This window comes from Callospermophilus lateralis, chromosome 2 (genome assembly GCF_048772815.1).
Source record: "Callospermophilus lateralis isolate mCalLat2 chromosome 2, mCalLat2.hap1, whole genome shotgun sequence".
In the NCBI taxonomy this organism is placed as follows: Eukaryota; Metazoa; Chordata; class Mammalia; order Rodentia; family Sciuridae; genus Callospermophilus; species Callospermophilus lateralis.
The window spans coordinates 132058771-132081538 of record NC_135306.1 but is presented as its reverse complement, the minus strand read 5'-3'; the positions used below and the strand labels follow the sequence as shown (position 1 = coordinate 132081538).

At 32.2% G+C, this 22768-nt stretch overlaps 1 protein-coding gene across 1 annotated transcript in view; it reads right to left on the bottom strand.

The window, feature by feature from the left end:
- Positions 1 to 982: 982 nt before the first annotated feature.
- The window catches only part of Slc36a4 (solute carrier family 36 member 4), a 42860-nt gene continuing 21074 nt past the window's right edge, over positions 983 to 22768 (bottom strand). The window contains exons 7-11 of the mRNA XM_076843879.2: positions 16429 to 16656; positions 14267 to 14365; positions 11966 to 12135; positions 6804 to 6973; positions 983 to 3058 (exon numbers count right to left, since the gene is read on the bottom strand). Coding sequence (XP_076699994.2) covers positions 2751 to 3058; positions 6804 to 6973; positions 11966 to 12135; positions 14267 to 14365; positions 16429 to 16656 — 975 coding nt within the window. The 3' untranslated portion in view covers positions 983 to 2750. The remainder of the gene's footprint in view (positions 3059 to 6803; positions 6974 to 11965; positions 12136 to 14266; positions 14366 to 16428; positions 16657 to 22768) is intronic.

Sequence of the window (22768 nt, the reverse complement as noted above, 5' to 3'; positions counted from 1 at the left end):
TATAATCACTCTCAATTCTCCCAGCTCCCAAAGTAAAACCAACAGCTGATACAATCAAAGTATTTTCTCCAAGAATTTTTAGAAAATGTTATGACTCATAAAAACTAAATTTCAGAAAAATATTTCCAATGATAAATATGTATTTCACTGCAGAATCATTGACACTGAACTAATGCATATTCATGAGCATTCTGTGCATCCTGATCTTCCACCAAAGACAGCTTAGTAAGGAATGATTTTTAAATAATACCAACACAATGCTTAAAAAAAAAAAAACTTCACATAATGCTTGTACCCCACTTTCAAAAAAAACTGGCATAAAATCTGTAATGATTATGTAGTAATATTATTATCAAATACGCTTAAATAAGAGTGCACTGAAACACTGCATTTAGTGTATCTTAAAAATTAAAACCATTTTCTCCCCCTTTAGCCCTTCTTCCTTTCTAAATTTCAACTTTTTCTTGTAGAATCTTGATAATTTAGTGACTTTCAAATTGGATGTTGAGTCAGTATTATCACTGCATATGAAAGCCCAGTTGACAATATGCTCAAGATGTGTTGATGCTAAATGTAAAATTTATTTTTATGATCAACTAGTCAACATTTCATTATATTTTATTAATTCCATAAGGAAATAAATAGGTGAAAGTACAAAAATAAAATTTCACACAGAGTATAAATACATTGTGAAGACAGCTGACAAAAAACTAATGCTATTTTCCATTAAGCAATGGTTTTTTAACCATTTTACAACTTATAAATTTTTAAAACATCTAATTTATTTTTAGATTCAAGATTATATAACATTAGTTTCAATGAAGATTACTTTTCCTTTTCCATATTCTCTTAGTATGAATAAAGACTCAATGTAACATATTTAATACAAAAGTATTACAAAAACTATTATTGGCAATACTTAATGTAAATGTTTTTAAGAAGTTTTGATTCTTATGAATCTGTAGCAAAATAAAGCATCTGATATATTTTTAGGATCATATTGATGATCAGTGAATGACATAAGCAAAAAATACCTATGTAAACATTTATATACAAAAATAGAGAATATATTCTCTACAGTGAGTTTAATGGCATCTTGCAGCATTATCCATTAGACTACCACCAAGCCAATTAAAATGTTCCATGTTTTAAAATTTGAATTTTTTTAAGTCAGAAGAAATTCTTCTCCTTATGCTTTAAACTTAATAATTTTCATCTTCCCCATCAAATGAGATTATTTGTTCTGGTTATTAAGTGTGCTTGAAGAATTTGGAAGAATAGAAGGTATTTCTCCGGAAGATACCTGGACTGTCTCAATATTTAGTTAACAGATTATTATTGTTTGAATTTTTCCTATCCATGCATTTTTTAAAAATATTTTTTTAGTTTTTATAGTTGGACACAATACTTCTTTATTTATTTATTTATTTTTATGTGGTGCTGAGGATCGAACCCAGCGCCTCACACATGCTAGGTGAGCGCTCCTCAGCCCCAGCCCCCTATCCATGCATTTTATGGTTCTTTTATTCTGCCCATTCAGATCAATGAAAGACTGGAAGAAGGAAAGCCATAAGGCTGAAAAAATCCACAAGTCCTATATTTCGTCAGTATCTATTTTCTGCTATTAAGGATGATAGTTGCCTATGAAACTGAGGGAAGAGAAGGAACATAAGGAGAGCTCCAGCCACAAACACTGCAGCACGGCCCATTCTAGCCCACCATGTCATAGCAGCAATGGTCTCAATTCTGTATTAAAAAACAATTTCTTCTTTCCCTTGCTGAGGTATGAAGCCACAGTGCTTGGTTCTTAGTTTCCTGGTTTTCTGTTCAGGTGATGTATACTATTCAAAGATCATATACACACTTTCAAAATATAAAAATATAATTAAATAGACTCAACAATAAAATTAAACTGAAGATAATTTATTCTTGGATGTGATGTGAAAAATAAAATCCCTGGCCTGGTAGTCAAGAAATCAGGTTCTCTTTTTCTCAAGCCCAAGCGGCCTTGACCAAATTGCTTAACTTTTCTGAGTCTTCACTTACAACTTACAAGGAGTTGTACTGGGTAACCTTTAAAGTCCCTTCCAAATCTGACTGAAACACTAAATCAGAATCTTGCTAAGTACCTCCTGACTGATATGAAGATCACCTACTATACAGTACAGTGTAAAAATAATTCTGTTTGAGGGATTTTCTGATGTTTATATCATGGGAAGTGTATTTTCCAATGGATGGGCTAAGCATAAGTAAGCATTTGGCTAAATACCTAATAAAAACAATCCAGATTTTCTTACGTTATACAAAAAGCTTACTCTGATATTCACTGGGATGGTCTAGAGAGAGACTTTTGTTATGTATGTCCTGATTTAATTCCCAAACTGTTGAAGTCCTATATCTCCTCAACTTGGTGGCAAAAAGGTAGCATGGGGGTAAGAGAGAAATCTTGATTAAAGTGTTTCTTACAGAAATTATAAATAATTTAGAAATATTTTTATTCTTTAATTTTTTTATATTTTAATTTTTTCAATTGTCCAAAGTAATTTAAACATTATTATATTATTTAAAGCATGTCATAGTTCACCATTACTGGTAAAGTATTGTAGTTTTCTGCCAAAATATTAACACTGTGCCAAAAATGGGGAGAGGACGATCTATTTTTGAGTATATAGTGATGTGTATTTTACTGTTCTTATTTTAATTGCTTTCAAAACTGAGACAAAAGTATAAGAATCTGAACTCTGCTTCTATTATTTCAAACCAGATGCTAAGCATGATGAATTCAAATTCAGAGAGGGATTTTGTGGAGTACCAGCTACATCTCTGGCAGTTGGATAAATAATTTCTTCAACAGTTACATATGTACCTAATAAGAAGCCAACAACTCCAGTGAATGCTATAGAAATATTTTTCAGGATCATCCATATATTGTAATGTTCCTTAGAAAATGTAAGAATTTCAACCAAAGGTGGTAGAATCAGGGCCAATGTGCTGCTGCTCACAGCTCCAACAAAGGAAATTACGATGTCTAAACGAGGAATAAGAATTGCTCCAGCACCTGAAAATAAAAATACATATTTATCTAGTTTAAATATCTAGTACTTACATGAGTACTAAATACAGTATGAATTCTTACTGAATACTAAATACTTTTCAATATAGTAAAAATAGCCAATGGAAGTCAGACTACTAAACTATTGCTTTGGAAAACTCTGCTATTGTTTGTTCTGAGCAGATTAAAAAAAAGGAAAAAGAAATCAAAACAGTAGAGTGATACTTCTTGAACTTTAACTTGTCAACAGTTTTCTATATAAATAATGTTTAATTTTTTTGCTCTAGGGAAGTTTGGATAGTTTATTTCCAAATTAATTTTTTTCTCTGGGGAAGTTTGGATAGTTTATTTCCAAAGTATTTGAATTATTCTGCCTGTCATACAGATCATTCTACAATGCACAAAACAGGGGGTGATATGATATAAATAAATGGGAGAGAAGAGACACCTAGTCCTTACAGTAATAGTCCAATTAATCAAAATGGAAAGAGTGATGGAAGTAGAAAATCACTTTAACCAAATACCAACATAATCATTGAACAGGAAAACTCACTCAAGGATGTTACAAGTGGAGATCAGGATATTTACAGAGTCTCACAATACCTCTCTACAACATACTAATTATAAAAGGAAAAATAGTGTCTTTAAAATGGAGATCTAGGTCAGAGACCATGTTAGCCAAGTGAACAAAGTTGATATCACCAGTGAGACATACTAAAACCATGAAGCGATGTACTGAGAAGTGCAGAGCATCACTCCTTTAATTCTTTTTTAAATGCTTGATTTTACTCATAAGCAAGCATCAGGAAAATCTAAACTGGACGAAATGCTACAAAATTACTGGCACTTCAAAAGTGTCAAGTTCAAAGACAAAGAGACAAAATCAAAAATAGAAAGACAAAGACAAGGACTATCAAGATTAGAAGAGACTAATAAGACATAATAACTAAATTCAAGTTGAACCTTGGATTGATTCCCAGACCAGAAGAGAATATTAATTGGGAAAACTAGAATAAAGTCTATATATTGGTTAGTAGCATTATACCATGTTAATTTCCTGGATTTTAATAATTGTATCATAGTGACATAACATAAGAACATGAGAGGAAGCTATGAAAAAGATTTATAGGAATTCTACCTTCTTTTACAACTTTTCTGTTACATTACTTCAAACTAAAATGACTTTTAAATAAACTGAGTTTAGCTCAGTCTTTAATTGTATATATTTATGGGATATAGTGTGGTAATTTGATACATGTACACAATATATAATAGTCAAATCAGGATAATTAAACTAGGCAGGGTGGCACATGCCTATAATTACAGGGGGCGGGGTGGGGGTGAAGGCAGGAGAATTACAAGTTTGAGGCCAACCTGGGCAATTTAGCAAGACCCTATCTCAAAATAAAAAATAAAGAAAAGGCTGGGGATGTGGATTAGTGTAAAGAATCCATGGGTTCAATACCTAGTACTGCAAAACAGGAAGAAAAATAAGAAAAATTAGCATTTCCATTTTCTTATCATTTCTTTGATTAGAGAGCATTTCAGTTTATCTTTTCTGTCATAAAATATATAATAGGTTGTTGCAAATTACAGTCACCCTACTGTATTGTAAAACACCAAAACTCATTTCTCCTAATTGCATGCTTCACTATTGTCAGAAGAATTTTCTTCCAAGCCATTTTCAAGTTTATAATTTGTAGCCTGGTGCTTTCTTGATCTTATCTTGATCTTATCAAAAGGTGTCAACAGAAATGATTATAAACATCAAAAATCATAGTCCTTCTTCATATTATATTTAAATTGTGATTTGTTGAGAGTTTGGAGTTGCTAGCAGAAATAACAGCCGAATTTGCTCCATGCATGCTGTGGCAACACCATCATCACTGTCAACAATGACAAACATATCACCAAAGTTTTTTCTTTGGGGCCAATTATGCCAGTGTTGACTCTCCTTTACTTGTCTTCAAATAACAAAGAATTAGAGACTTGTCTCTAATTCTTTGTTATTTCTCTAAGTTCATTTCCTTTTGCTTTTCTTCTTTCTAGCTTCTTTGTCTTTTATTAAATTTTCTGTGATATATCTATTTCCCTACATATGGTTGAAGTGAAATACTGCTGTGAGAAACCATGTGGAAAAATACTATGTTATTATTTATATATTAAATTTCTACCAAACATTTTAAAATCAAGTAGTAGTATAATTTCTTTTTGTTGTTGTTGTTTTAATTTTTGATTCTAATTTGTTATATATGACAGCAGACTGCATTACAATTCATATTACAGAAGTAGTATAATTTCAATGAGTTAAAGCCATATTTAAAATCTTATATAACCAATATATATTTGCTACTGAAAATGACTTGAAAAATGTCATTTAGTAATGATACGAGTAGACAAAGTAGTACATAAACTTTAGACAAATCCATAATACAAAAACTCAAATGGGCAAATACAATAAAACTAAGAAATGTTTAAAATAAGAATAGTTTAGTTATTAAAAATATTCACTATGGGATTATTATAAATACATTGGCCTGTGTCATCTACAGACAACTATCATAAATAGATCTACTAAGCAAATAAACTTATTCTGCCCAGGTGCAGAAATGGATAAAGATATTAAAAATTCTGGCCTCTATTAATATGTCTACAGAACCCTAAAGAAAGAAATCAAAGAAGACCTTAGAAGATGGAAAGATATATCTTGCTCTTGGATAGGCAGAATTAATATTATCAAAATGACCATACTACCAAAAGCACCAAACAGATGTAATGCAATTCTGATCAAAATCCCAACGGCATTCCTCATAGAAACACAAAAAGGAATCATGAAATTCACCTGAAAAAATAAGAGACCCAGAATAGCTAAAGCAATCCTTAGCGGAAGAGTGAAACAGGTGGCATCACTATATCAGACCTTTAAAAACTATACTACAGAGCAAAAGTAACAAAAACAGCATGGTATTGGCACCAAAACAAACTGGTAGACCAATGGTACAGAATAGAGAAAACAAAGACTAACCCACAAAGTTATAATTATCTTATATTAGACAAAGGTGCCAAAAACATTCATTGGAGAAAAGATAGCATCTTCAACAAATGGTGCTGGGAAAACTGGAAATTCATATGCAACAAAATGAAATTAAACCCCTCTCTTTCACCATATACAAAACTCAACTCAAAGTGTATCAAGGACCTAGGAATTAAATTTTTTTCTTTTTATTTAGTCCAATTGTCAAAATGTCAATAAAAGCACATTTAATTTTTTAAAATAAATTTTTCCTGCTGGATGTCTCATGAACCACCAGAAAATGGGCTCATCAACTTTATTTAGCAATATGATTTCCCTTATAAATTGATGTAAGTCTTTTATATTATTACTTTAATAAATTTTATCTATTCTTTCCAGTTTTATTTTTCTCTTTCAAACAAAATATAATATAATCAATTCTTTAAATATAGGCACAAGCTCCATCCACACTGCTCAGTGTGATTTATGGAGTTGACCAGAAGTTCTAGGTCTATATCCTCTGAAGTTCTAGGTCTATATCCTCTAACCCTAAATGGGCCAAAACAGAATTCCCAGAACTGCTTGTTCCTTGGAATACCAGTAATATGACCATTTTAGCAATCCCAGGCTAGTCCAGTGTTGTTATGCTTCCTGTTATAATAGTTTATTTGTGATAATATAATTTTAAGAAATTCAACAATAAAAATTATTTTAATATAAGTATGCAGTGATACTTACAAGTAATACTAACCAAGAAGGATCTTATCCCAAATTCACAAATTTGCTTCCATTTAGCATGAAATTTGGATGTGACTCCAGGGATAATGATTTCTGCTGGAACATAGAACTGAATTGAATATGTCACAAAGATGCCAAAGGAATACAGAATTTTCACTGACTGATATAACCTGTTGAGAAAAGTCAAAAATTTAGTCTTAATATGAATCTAGCTTACCTCCTTTTTATTTTGATAAGATAAACAAGAAATTCAGAAAAACAACAAACGAACTTGGACTAGAACCCACTAACCAAAAATATTGTTTGTAAAAAGTCAACTGATCTCCACTAATTAGATTTCTAGATGATATTTGAACTTTGACAAGCCTGGAAAGTTTGGACGTGGCATGCAAAGGTTGGCTATCTACTATTGGGAAGACTTCACTGTGGGCTAAGGGCTAAGCCAGTGTTCTGAGGGTACGCTCAGCCCCATCAAGAGCTGATGTTTTTCAACTTTCTTTTTATAAATTAAGCATATTTGTTGTCTCTGAAATCTTGAGACATGACTCAGCAATCTGTATTTAGAAGAGAAACTTCAGTGAATTCTTAATCATAGTTTATCTTGCTTAAAAATCTTGGTATGATGTTATTCGCAGCAGAAATAGGAGGGGTCTAAATAGTTTCAACATGCAAAGTTTTCTAAATTACACTGCCTGTGTTAAAATTATGATAATAATGGAAACAGAGTTCATGGGATATTCTTTTGTCGAAAAAATTTTATCTCTTTGAAACTCAGTACTTCAAAATAGCATAGAAATATTGTTTCATTAATATTCTTAGATTTCTTTTAAAAATTATTTTTCAATAGATACCTAATAATTGTACATATTTATAAGTGTATCACTATAGTATATTTTGGTATGTGTATAAAATGTGTGATCTCTGAATTTCTACATTATAGATAGCCTCCTATCAAACTCAGTATGCATATTTTGATAAAAATTTTAGTAAATTTCTTTTGTCTGGCAAAAGATTTATTTTATGTTTGGTACCAGGGATTGAACCCAGGGGTGCTCAGCCACTGAGGCACATCCTCAGCCCTTTTTATAAGTGATTTTGAGATAGGGTCTCCCTAAGTTGCTTTTGAACTTGTGATCCTCCTACCTCTGCCTCCCAAGCTACTGGGTTTACAGTAGCAGGTGAATTGCTAGACTTTCTTGAGTAGAAACTATGATCAATTTATTAACCCCCCTTTTAATCAAATGAGTTCCATTCTAACCAGAGAGCCATAACAATTAGGGGGTAAGAAATAGCTGTGGGAACGGAGAAAGATTAATTGGAGCTACTACATGGACAGTGTCATCCCCAAGATTGAGCTGTGAATTCCAAAAGATCTCCCTCTTATTCCTGTCCGTTTTTCCTTCACCATATTCTTACTTGTCTTGGGATAAGGAACATATTATTTTGAATGTGTGCATATTTCCTCTTCTGTCCCTTCTCCCATAAAATTTTCCTTAAATGCTTTGCGGAATAAGAGTAGAGAACAATTTTGAGATTGCTTCTACCTGTTTTATATTCAACATTAAAACTCCCTCTCACATTTCTCAAAAGAAGACATACAAATGTCCAACATATAAATGAAAAAATGTTCAATGAGAAGAAAAACCACAATGAGGTATCTCACCTTATCCAACATGAGAATGGCTCCTCTCAAAAAGATTAAAAAAATAACAAATGCTGGGAAGGATTTAGAGGAAGAGAGACTTTATACACTGTTGATGGAAATGTAAATTAGTACAGTCACTATGGAGAAAAGTACTGAGGTTTCCCCAAAACTAAAATTATACCTATCATACCAACCAGAAATCCCACTGCTGGCTATATCACCAAAGAAAATGAAATCACATGATGAAAAGACACTTTATTGCAGCACTATTCACAATATCCAGGATATGGAATCAACCTAAATGTTCACCAACGAACAAATGAATAGGAAAATGTGGTGTATATATATATGCAATGAAATAAAATCCAGCCATAAAAAGTATGACATCCTATCATTTGTGACAACACATACAGACCTGGAGGACACTATGTTAAATGAAGTAAATCAGGCAAAACCAGAAATTACATGATCTTAATCATAGATGTGATGGCACAGCAAGGTGAATATAATTAACAATAATGGATGATTTCTCACTCACATGGATCATGTAAACAAGCAGAGGTTTCTATCCTCATAAAGAATAAAATGAACTTCAAGCCAAAATTCATCAGAATGGACAATGAAGGACATTTCATACTGCTTAAGGAAATTATCCATCAACAAGACATAACAATCATAAATATTTATGCCCCAAACAAGGGAGTGTCTACATACATCAGACAAACTCATCTCAATTTCAAGAACCAAACAGACAACAACACAATAATACTGGGTCATTTTAACATGCCTCTGTTGCCACTGGATAGATCCTCCAAACAAACACTAAATAAAGAAGCTACAGAAGTAAAAAAAATACAATTGATAATTTAGACTTGACATATATAAACTATTTCATTAATAAATGACTGAATACACTTTCTTCTCGGCAGCACACATATCTTTCTCTAATATAGACCATGTTATGTAAACTATCACATACGTTGGCATCAACTATAATATTACTTTAATATATTTTTTAGCATTTGTAGAGTTATCTTGATATCTCCCTTTTTATTAATATTAATTTTTGTGTTCTTGCTTTTCTCTTGATTAGAATTGTTGGATGTTTATCAAATTTTAGCTGTATTATTTCTTCTCTATTTCATATATTTTTGCTACTGTTCTTATTTTTTCCTTCCTGGTACATAATTTGAAAATAATTTGATTGTTATTCTAGCTTCTTTCTGATACAAGTACTTTAAGTTATAAATGTTCATCTGAGAACTGTTTGATCCTAAAGATTCTGATATCTTAAGCTTTTATCATCACTTAATTCAAAGCATTTTTATTTACTTTTATTATACATTCTTCCTTGACCTCTAAGACATTCATAAGTGTTCATACAGGAAACACAGTCTGCATGATTTCCAATTTTTTAAAAAGTAGTGGAAATGCTTTTTATATTGATTGTATTGGTTACAATACATATCAAAACTGATCAAATTGCATATTTGAAATATGTGCATTTTATTGTACTTAAATTTTACCTCAATAAAACTACAGGAAAATTTTTTTTAAATGCATGCTCTCTTCTCAAAATACTTGGAGGAAGAAATTTGAGTATATTCACCATGAGGAAAAGATAAAAATTTGAGATGATGGTTGATTACTATCCAATGTATATCTGAATGAAAACACTGCATTCTGTCTAATAACCATGTACAAATATTATGTATCTATAAAACACTGCATTCTGTCTAATAACCATGTACAAATATTATGTATCAAACAGAAAGTTAAAAAATATAGGGGCTGGGGATGTGGCTCAAGCGGTAGCGCGCTCGCCTGGCATGCGTGCGGCCCGGGTTCGATCCTCAGCACCACATACAAAGATGTTGTGTACGCCGATAACTAAAAAAAATAAATAAATATTAAAATTTTGTCTCTCTCTCTCTCTCCCTCTCTCTTAAAAAAAAAAAGAAAAAATATATATATAAATAATAAAATATACCTGTCCAATTTTAAATTATTATTTTTAAGATTTAGTCTAAATGTTACTGGCTTATAACTGGAAAAAATATATATTTTCTAGATATTTTACAATATTCAAAATATGAACTATACTATCATAATTTTTAGCCTTCATTCTTTTCAATTAAGTTGTTTAAGCTTCTAGTCCTTATATATGAAAAAGAAAAATATATATTTGAAGGAAACAAAAGTATGTAATTAACTATAACATGGGTAAATTAAATATATATATAGCTTCTTTGCAATCATGACTGCATCCTGAAATACATTTACAACATTTGAAACATGTTTCCACTTTGAAACATTAACAAAATGTCACTAAGGTAAAATTAAGGTTAAAAAAATAAGATAAACACACTGAATGTGTGCCCCCGACACCTGGAAACTATCCTACTTACATTCCTCTAACTTGAATGGCTTCCTATGTGCATTTGTCCTAACAAAATATTTAATCAAAAAATTCCCTGAATGCAAATGATAATTAAATAACAGACAAACTCTCATCAGGAAGCCATTCAGAAAACACAATTTCTGCTGTTGCTGATTTTCTCTACACTGGTGAGATATTTAAAGTTTCACAGACTTCCTGCCAGGCACGGTGGCGCACGCCTATGCCTATAATCCCAGTGGCTCGAATGGCTGAGGCAGGAGGAACATGAGTTCAAAGCAAGCCTCAGCAATTGTATAGTGAGGCCCTAAGCAATTCAGTGAGACCCTGTCTCTAAATTAAATACAAAACAGGGCTGGAAATGTGGCTTAGCACTTGAATGACCCTGAGTTCAACCCCAAGTACCCCAAAAGATAAAGTTTCACTGACATCCAGCCAAGTAGCTGAAGGAGCAGTGTGACATTTAGTAAAACAGCAACTTAGCATTTATTCTTTTCATTGATCAAAACTAAGGCATTATCCATTTTGTAAATAAGAAATTAAGTCTATATCATTATCACTGCTAATACTTTGTTAAAATTTCCAAACACCAAAAAACTCTAGGAAAAATCACATATATTGATTTCTTCATTTACAAGACTATGATTATAATATTAAAACACTAAGATGCATCATTTCATTATTAGTAATGAGTCCCAAATGGATTCTGAATCAATTTGAAGTACATATAATATAAAGCTGACCAGTAGAATACTAAGGACCATAAATGATGAGATGTTATTTTATCAAAAACCCAATGTCTTTGCTTTTTTGGCAGCAAGAATAAGTATTTTTCTATTACAGTGTGTCCATACTATAATAATTCGTATTTTGCTTTTACACATGACTCATGTTTGAAACACAATTTTTTTAAATTCTTTTTTTTTAAATCCCACAGAGATCCACAAATTCATAGATGATCTCCTCAGAGACTTATGAAAAAATCCAGGTTACCCAAATAAATAAATCACAGTGAATGTTTTAAATGATTAAATCATAAATCTAACATACCTTTACCATTGAAGGCAGTAAGCTCTATCTATAAAACATAAAAACTAGGATGAACTCATATCCACCTACCATACATCCTGGGGAAGATTCAAAGTTATGCTGCCTTTGATTTCATCACGAAAGCACATATATCCTAAAGTAGCCAAAGTCACATACAAAGTTGTAATGATCCCCATGCCAATATTCAGAGCTTGAGGGAAGCGTTTTGAGTCTTTCATTTGGTTTTCCAGTGGAAGGACCTAAAATAAAAAATATAAATATTTTAAAGAGAATATGATTCAAGTATGTTTGAAAATAACAGGGTCTCAAATTGGTCTTTTTATAGTTTATATACAAAATCTTTCTTTAAAATAATGCATATAATTATTAAAGGATTTTACCTTGTCCTATATTTTCTACAATAAACATTAAAATGTTTTTTTTTAAATATTTAAAAATTAGTCCTTGGCAGGCAAACCTGCCATTTCTTAAATAATTTTTTTATTTTGGAATAATTTTAGATTTACAAAAATGTTCTCACATATCCCTCAAGAAGTTTCCCCCACTGTGAACATATTACTTACCATGTCACACGTGCTACAACTATAAACCAATTTTTATGTTATTATTATTTGTGCATTTCTAGTAACTAAACTCCAAACTTCATTTGTATTAGGTTTTCCATTAATGCCCTTCTTCTCTTCCAGAGTCCCATCCAGGATAACACTGCATTTTGCCAGCTTTCTTCCTATGTCTTTTCTAATCTCTGGTAGTTTCTCAATCTTTCCTTCTTGTTCATTATACAGAAATTTTTTTAGCAGTATGGATTAGCTATTTTGCATAGTATCTCTCTATTCGAGTTTGCCCAACATTTTCTTTGTGACTAGTTTGGGATTATAGGTTTTAAAGAATACCACAGAGGGGAAGTGCTCTTGTCATCATATGCTTTTATGCCTGGTGAAGTTCATTTTGATCACTTCATTAAGGTATTTTGCTGGGCTTCTCTGCTACAAAGTTTTTTTATTTTTTCTCTCCTTTCATCATATTCTTTTTATATTCTAAATCGAGCCCTTACTCCAAAGATTAATGGGAAATTAACTACACCTTCCAGAGGGAGAAGTCTCCACATAAATCATTTGAGATTCTGCTTCATGTATTTATTTGCTTAATCATTTATTCATATTAGCATGGACGGACAGATTTGTTTAATATATGGAATTATAATCAAATATTCTTGTTATGCATTTGGTCAGACATATTGCTTTAACCTTGGCCATTCTGAATTCTATCAGGATAGCTCCTGTGTCCTTTTGATGTGTCTCCATTCTTTTGTTTTTAAGCATTTCCTTACTTTCTGGCACTCCAGACTCATCCTGAATTTATTTGCTTCAGCCCTAAAATCAGTCATTTGTCTCTAAAGAATTTGAGTTCTTTTGTTGGAAAAGTGTATTTATAAATAAAGATCTGGGTTATGGGCATGCTTGTTTCTTCTAGATGTCTCTCCTTGTAGGTCCTATCAGGAGACAGAGCTAGGAAATACATGTGTGTATACTAACACATGTATGCATACACCTGTAACTGGTTCTATATCTATCCATTTGTATCAATTGTCTGTCAATTTCATTAAAGATAGTAAATGGTTTTCATTGAATAAAAATAACTTTTAAGGAAAAGGTTAATTGAAAAAAAATCAAGGTTTTTAGGTTAATGTTCAAAACATAATTTAGCTGTACAGGGAATGACAGTATATAATAAAAATAGCAAATATTTATTAAGTGCTCAAGTACAGCAGCTATTATTTTAAAAGCTTTGCAATAGCATCTTAGACAGTTCTCAGAATACCTCTGGAAGTAGTATTGCTATTACTATTCTGACTTTTCATGTGAATAAGTCCATTTCATATGGAAACATTAACTGCTAAAAATTTATATTTGAATTTTATATAACAATATAGTAATAATTTCAATTTCCTTCAAATAATCTAGCCTATAAAATGTTTGGAATGTGCTTAAGTATGTGGAGTACAGATAAAACAAATTGAATTAAATTTTGGAAGCTGGTGAGTTAAATTTTGGAAGCTGGTGATACTTACACAGGCAGTCATTATACTACTCTCCAAATTTTGTATAGATTTAAAATCACACAATATGATGTTAAAATCATCTAGTTTAGTTTCCTTATTTTACAAACAAAGAAGGAGTTAATATGTTTAAGATTAAACTCTTCATGGAAGAACTAAACTATAATATAAATCTACCATACCAAACTGGAAATCATGTTCCCAGAATAAGGAAAACTGAAATTAGAAAAAATCAATATGTATTTTTACATAGCTTCCCAATGTTAGTCTTTGAGATAACTTAATATTTAAAAATAATGACTAATTCTTACCACTCCTATGCCTTCGAAAGCAAATACAGCAGTACCAAAAAAAAGCGGGTATTTTTTCCAACCAGCCACTATTGGAAGGTTGTGGGGATCTGGCATGTTCTGCAGAAAGGGGAAAAAGCAGATAATATATTTATTTATTTTATAGAATTTTGAAAGAAAGAGTAAAATCACATTCTTCTGAGCTTCACAACAGGAAATGTGAGTTATATATTATATAATATTTCTTTCAATAAACACTTTAAGCAGCCTATGTTAAATGTAGCAAAATGTTAGGATTTAATTGCCAAAGCAACTGTTTTCCTTATGGCCACACATTCCATCTGAGCAAAATTCTCCTGATTACCTGTTTCCACCTATAAGTTCCAGACTGTGCACACTGGGTGTGGCTCCTGCCACAACAGAAAATACAAAAGCACACTCAGGTCTAGGCGGAGAGCCAAATGGTTAGTTAACAAACACTGCTTTTGGTACTCAACAGAAAGTCTTTCTCCACTCTACTATCATTGCTCCTTTAGGCCTCTGAGATTCTTGGTTCCTGATTCTGGCTTTCTGTTTCACAGCTTTGCTGCTGCTCCCAGTATAAGTTTCTTCTGGTTTCAGTATTTACTCAGTGAGCTAACAGTTGTTATTACCCTTATTTCTGTATAGGTGACCTGACTCTGGTTTTGATTACATGACACTGATACATAGCCTTGTTTCTAATTCTCACAATCTGACAAACTCACAAAGGGCATATTTTGTTCAAACTCTCCAGGTCTACAACAACCACTTCTTCCAGATTCCAAAGTCTGGTCCCTACTTCCTCACCATCCTGCATTCTCTGGCTTACCTGACTAGACACAGAATTCAAGGTCAAGAAAAGCGGATGAACAAAGCAACTGAAGCATGAAGCACAAGGACAATTTAGGGAATAGAAAGGGCTGGAACAATGGAAACATAGGTATAACTGTATGATAAAAGGTGATACAGTACCAAAAACATAGGCTAGGGTTAGAAAAGAAGTTTGAAGGGTCTTAATTATTTGCCACCACTAACTGTTAGAAAAGGCAAGCAGGATGCTATTTCACTTCTTCATGAGTGAGCTCATGCCATTTCCCTCTATCCAGGGAACCACCTTTTCTGCCTGCTAAGTCTTACACATTCAGCTAAGGGGTCATGAACTCCAGAAAGCCTTATGGGATCTTCTTTCCTGTCCCTTTACACTCTTAAGTACTGTAAGAGAGAATAAGGGTTTGGGAAATCAAAGAAGAGAAAAATGAAATACAGACCCACAATAAGAGTTTGCAATTAAATTGTTACGGAGATTTGCAACAATTACCTTTGAAGAAACATATAAGAAAGATTATATCAGGAGGAATAGAACAAGGATTTTCAACCTTTTCTGGGTAACTGGCCCTTTGAGAGATGAAAGCCATACAGCTGCTTAGCAGAGAAAAGTGTGTGTGTGTATACATATATATGTGTATATCTAGAGAGAGAGGGAAGAAAGAGAAGGAGGAGGAGGAAAAGGAGGAGGAGGAGGATTAGAGACAGGGAGAGAGACTAAATCTTAAAAACAATTCTAAGGGATTTGCAGATTCCCTGAACCCTGAGAGGTTTTAAAGAAACTGATGAAAAATCCCCAGAATGAATAATAAAATTAGTTCAGGTTATTGCATATACTTCATACAAAGGGATTACAGAGTTGTACAGTGGAAGTGGGTTGAAGCAGTGGCAGAAAATAAATATGTAGAAGTAAAAGAAAATTGTGGAACTACATACATTTCCCCATAAATTTTTACTGGTTCAAATTTTAAAGGAAAAGATAATATACTTAATAAATTGTTCCTTGTGAGCCACTGTACTGAGACCACAACCCTAAATCTCACAAGAACTCTATAGGTATGCAGCATCATCTTCTGAAGCACTGACACAAAGCCAAGAAGCATATTTACCAACACCTAAAACCAGGCCAGACTAAAGAGCCTGTACTTGTTACCACTACTTCACACACTTTCAAATTAGCAGTATCCCCCAGAAAGAAACCAAGGTTTACCACTGTCTGCTGTGGCCAGATGTGCACTAACAGTCTTTATGTGTCATTACTTTTAACTCCAAAGTAAACAAAAGTTTTACTTGTGTAGGAAATATATGACATTTAGTTAAAAATACGTCATACTTACCCTAACAATGTACTGGTAAATTATCACAAGACTGACAGCCATGGAAATGTTGGCAAGGAATGAAAGTACAAATAGATTCTTTAGCTCACGAATGAAGACCAAAAGAATTATAAATGGAAGAAAGCAAAGCATGTATATCCTTAGGTCAATACTTCTTCTTTCACATGGATTTGACGAATTGGTACTATTCAAAACAAATACTTTACTGTCCAAGAATCCTTCATGAACCTACACAGGATTACCAGGGGAATAAGGGAGGAGGAAAGACACACATCAACTTATAAGAGAGAAATGAAAAAAAATTACAATCTACATACATTGTGACACACTATACAACAAAACATTTATATTTTATGGATACTCTGGCTTCCTAGAAACGTATAAGAATAATTAAGGTAGGAAAACATTCTTTGCAAGATAACTTATTTTTGTACTGTAAAAAAGTTCACTAGAAAATTATAAGGATGAGTTTACTAATTTAATCTGAAGCTTGTGATTATGATGCTCATGATCCCTGCAATGACTCAAAAGATCCATTTCTGAGATCATCAAACTGGGAGCATATTTGTCTAGAATGACCAGGGGTATTCTACTTCAGCTTACTTTCTTCAAAATATAAAACAAACACTAAGTATCTCTTGGATACTTAGTCAAAGTAAAATTTAAAGAAGTCAAAGTAAAATTTAAAAATCACAGACTAACTTTAAAATGTGTGTAAAGCAACTATTTACAAATTATCATCATTATCAATATTACTAAGAATCCACAAAATTCACATTGCTATGTTACACAATAGATAATTTTTGCTAGAAAATTTCTACAATAGAAATCAGTTTCACTTAAAAGCCTATTCACCAATTTTATAATGCAATTTTTATATTTTTCAAAGAAATGCAAGAATTTATAAACTTCATGTTAAAAATATATCTCTGATTCAGTTAGTCATGTAATCCAACTTTCTAAAATAGAAACAAAATTACAGTAGAATTTAGAAACAATCTTCAAAACTTATAGCACAGGCAAATCAGACTATAATTTAAATACCAATGAAAAATTACTTGCAACCAAACCTCCTTTGAACACACTGATATCGTTAAGTATCTGGTTATATTCTTAAGAAACAGATCCTATAATAGTAACAGCTAGCATTTTTTTTTAGTGCTTTCTATGTATCAGGTACTGAACTAAAAGCTTTTTAAACATCTCATTTAATCTTCCAAATGATTCTCAGAAGTGGGTTACAGTATTAATTTCAATTCAAACTAGAGAAAACTGAGGGTTGCAGAAGGGGAAAGAAAAAACTTGCATAGTATCGAGCCAATGAGTGGTGGTCCTAGGATGCAAACTCAAGCCTAGATATTAACCTGACCAAAATAGTACTACTTGAAGAAGGGTACTATGTCCAAAAAGCTACCCACCTCTACTCTGACATCTTTCTTGAAAGGTACCTAATATTAAGGGGCAAACAAATCAGACACTTAAAACAAAATTCTGATATGGTTTATAATTCATGTTCCTTTGACTCTACTTTTATACTTAAAATCCATGATAAGAATTGTTTAATTTATCACTACAAACACACATGTCATCTTAGATGGTAGGGAATTTAGTAGATTTTTAAGCTACATAGGCATTTTATAATTCACACTGACCTAACAAACCCTCAAATTATACCACGCACCATTTAAGAAATGCACTGCTCATCATTTCATGTAACTGGCCATCAAAACTTTATATTTTATGTTTTATAATTTGAAATTGAACCAAAATTAGTAATTTACAATACTTGGCTTTTAAGAAGATATTCAATTGTTGGCTTAATTTTCTCAGTAACCAAATCTTTTAGAGTCAAGCACTTCTTATCAAAGCAGTACTTCTGATAATTGGATTATGTAATGATCAAGTTCAACTCTAACAAAAATTCCTGGTAAGAGAATGGCAGTTACATAAACAAAATTTTAAAGGGCTGTTTGAATTATTAGGTGCTTAGAAATTTAAAAATTAGCTCTATCACAATATCTAATAAAATTTAGCATTCTCTGGCAGAAAGATGGTTATGAAATTTCTCAGGATTAAAAAAAATACAATAAAAAATGTAGATACATACCTAGAGCAAGATTCAGGTAAACATTTGAGTCCTTTGGTGCCCTCTAGAGACAGAGATGGGCTAATAGGACTTCCTATGGTCTCACATGTTTACCAAAATGTAAAACACTGGAATAAATATTATAAAATAAAATTACTAAATTCAGTTTTATTCATTTAGAGCTCAAATTTACTAAAACCCACTACTTATTAACTTTTAATGACTCAGTAATTTTATGATTAAAATTCCAAAGGCAGATTATGTTCTTTAGTAAACTAAATACAGTATTAAATAATTCCCTATATTTGAATACTGTTTTACATTTCACAAAGGCTTTCACAAACCTTCTGTGTCATCTAAGCCTCACAATAAGTTTATGAGGAACAAGGGTAAATTTTGTTACTACTCCTGTTTTACCAATAAGAAAACAGAGGGTTGGCCAAAAATAAGGGGATCTTGATTAGTAAGTGAGTTAAAACTGAGAGCAAGGATATGAACTCACATCTTCTGACTATTGTCCATGAATCTGGTACCACTACATTTTTCCCTTTTACTATAATATTTCTTCCTCACTCTCCATGTCCATGTGCACTACTGTACCTATTTGAAATTTTCTAGAGTATCTAAAGCAATAAAGGAAGAGTGATTAAAACCATGATGGCCTACAGTCAAAAGCACTAGGGTTATTTTCTCCACTGACTATCCATAATGGCTTAATGAGAACAAGAACAGCTGTGTGGCAGCTAGAGAGCAGGTTTCCATATCTGGATGGCAATGAAACCCTTATTTCTTTGTGTTAATGAAATATTGCACCTTCAATTTCATGTACATTAAGGCAGCTTTTAATGATAACAGCAGTAATAATTGGTAAGGTTTAATTAACCAGTATGTGCACTGTTGTATACTGCTACCAAATGTAAAAGAACACCTCTTGAGAGATAATGAAAATCTCTAACCTCATGCTGCTTTGGTGACCATCTACCTATTCTGCCTAGTGATGTGTTCATTATTAATTTCAGCTATTTCTAAAGCCTTTTTGTCTTTTTCCATGCTGCTCTTATTGCCTCCAAAAGAGTTTCACCTTTCTATCCACAGCAGGTGTTCTCTCTTCCTCCTAGAGCAACATGTTTTCTATGTATCTTCTTAGAAAATGTACAAATAAGTTAAACTTTTCTATTCAATTTTGGAAGAAACCTATAATATTTCATAGAAGAAAGCCACCCAAAGCTTCTAGACATTTATTGTCTCCATTTTTTCCACTATTCATGTCACATACACATACACACACATACCCTTAATATCTGAAAATATTCTGTCCAGAGATAAGCAAATAATATATTGGGTGGCAACTCAGGCAGACACCTAGGTTTCAAACTAATTCCACATAACTTGCGGCATATTACTCATGTTTTGTGAGATCTCTTCATAAAATGAGCATAATACAGCCAGGCATGGTGGTGGATCCCTATAATCCCAGTGGTTAGGGAGGCTGAGGCAAGAGGATTGCAAGTTCAAAGACGGCCTCAACAACTTAGTGAGGCCCTAAGCAACTTAGTAAGACCCTATCTGTAAGTAAAATATAAAAAAGTGCTGGGGATGTGGCTCAGTGATTAAGTGTCCCTGGGTTCAATCCCTAGTACAAAATTTTAAAAAAATGAAGAGAAAAAAAAGCATAATACTTTACAGAGTCATTGCAGAGATTATATGCCATAGCTTATAAATATAAAATTGCAAGGCATTATCAATATTATTCCTAGATTCAAACAGCTTGCTGGTGACTCTTTTAGGAGATATTAGAAAAGATATAGTGCTACCATGTTGTACAATCCTAGAAAGGTATTATTCCCATCATATTTTATGTAAATGATTGGTAAGATGAGTTATCAGTTCTGAATTTAAATGGCCTCATGATGAATGAGGAGTCCTAAGAATAAGCAATTTCTGAAGTTAAATACTTGTAACATCTATTGCACATCATTTAGAGTGAGTAATGCTAATGAAAACACTAACACTTTATTTTGGTAAACAAATGAGTATAAACAGAATTCTAATTAACTCCAATTGCTATTGGTATTTTCTATATTATCCACATCTCTTATTTCTGCTTCCTTTCACTAGTCTTTCACTCATTATTTTATAACTACAATATTTGAGGAAACACCTATATCTAAAGGAACAGCAATGATGTAGATTACTTACTTATCTTCCAGAAAATTTGTTTCATAAGAACTTAATTATTTGAAAGTATCAAGGGAAAGAGAGGAGAGAATAAATAGCCTAGAAGCAGGATATTTGAAAAAAATAAATAGTAAAATGAGGCCAAAAAAACAAACTACATAATTTATTAGAGCTCTCAAGTAGAGACAACATCTAAGATTACCCTCCTATTAAAACTGCTAGCAGTCACAACACCAATGTCTTGATACCATTCTTTTTATAGATGCAGGAAGAACTACCTTAGTAAGAAACTAAGCTAAAACAGTCATGGATGGACTGAAAGAAAAGAGCTGACAAAGAAAATGGAGTGAAGGATATATGAGTAAGGATGAAAATAAGTGGCGCAGACACTATCAATGGGAAAAATCAAACAGAAGGGCTAAACCCTTTCAGTTAAAAAAATTTTATTGAACATATGCTCAGAAAAAAAAAAAAACAGGTACAACACTAGGTTTAATACAGGGAAATTTCAAAATCCCTCTCAGTCTGTTGTGAGTTTATTCCCCTTCCAATCCAATGACCATATTGGTACCTAGAAACCAGGTACTCTGACAAGATAGTTTACAGAGATAAACACAACAAGTACAGTGGTCCTTTTCTTCGTGGGGCTTTCAGTCTAGTGGTAAAAAATAATTTATAAATTAACTTTAATGTGATTAAGCTATTTTTTAAAGTGTTATAGAGGCCAGAAGAAAAAAAAATCAATAAATTCTAGCAAAAGATGGAGAAAGGGATGGCATGGAGAAATAGCTAAAGGTTTCACAGAACAGCTAACACTGAAAGCCAAGTTAAGAACTTTTCCAAATATAAATAAAACTTCAGTAAATACTGAAAAGTGATATCCTGGGCAAAACACTTCTCTAGAGATCCAAATTCTAGTTATTAAATACCTGGGACCCTTTAAAAAAAACTATGTCATTTCTATAAGAGAGCTCCATTTGGTTTTTCAATATTGAACAACTAAACTTATGGCTTGAATATAATATACAGGGAAAATCAAAATCAGGGTTTAGCAAACTACCGCCTACAGACAAAATCTGGCTTACTACCTATTTTTCAAATAAAACTTTACTGGAATGCATATATATTTGTTTATATATTGTTGTCGAAGGTTAAGTTAAGTAGTTGCAATGGAGACCACATGATGTGCAAAGTGGAAAATTCTTATTATATGATGCTTTACAGAAAAAGTTTGCAAATTCTTGCTCTTAATATAAAACAAAGCATACTTTATACTTAGAAAACGTGAATTATAAATTTGTATGTACATAAAGATTCTTTAGAAAATATAATTGTACCATCATTTGCATAAAAATGCACTTCTACATATTACTACATGTAATGCTTATTGTACTATACATAGATAATAATAAAAGTTATTGAATGAAAAAGGTACAGCAGGGGTAACATAGCAATAACATCAATCATGAATGAATGTACTTTGGCAATAATCAAAAATAAATAAATAAGGGAAAGAAAGATCGGTAGAGTAAAGGAAGGAGAATAGGAGGAGGCAGGAAAGGAGAAAAAGTGGGAGGGAACAGGGACTGAAATGACGTAAATAAAACTCCATACATATATGATTTTCTCAAAATGTACCCAACTACCACAAATAACTAGAATCTTCTAATAAAAAAATAAATGTGCTTTAACATTGTTCTGGTAGGAATTTTTATTCCAGTGATTTGCATGTTTATTTAAATAGACAATCTCTACATGAAGGCTATAAGCCCCTTCCTCTTAAAACAAACCTTTATACTATAGGGAGAATTACAGAAAAATACACATTTTTAGACAGAGTGTCTTTTTAAACAATGGCATAATTACTGGATTTCAGTAATTGTTATGATTTACACATGGTGTCCCCAAAAAGCTCACATGTAAGATAATGTGAGAGTATTCAGAGGGGAAATGATTAGGTTGTGAGAGCCTTAAACTACAGTGAATTAATCCCTAGTGGGATTAATTGAGTGGTCAGATCTTTTAGTCACAGCAGCAAAAAAAACTGACAAAAACAGAAATAAATGCTGAGTTTTC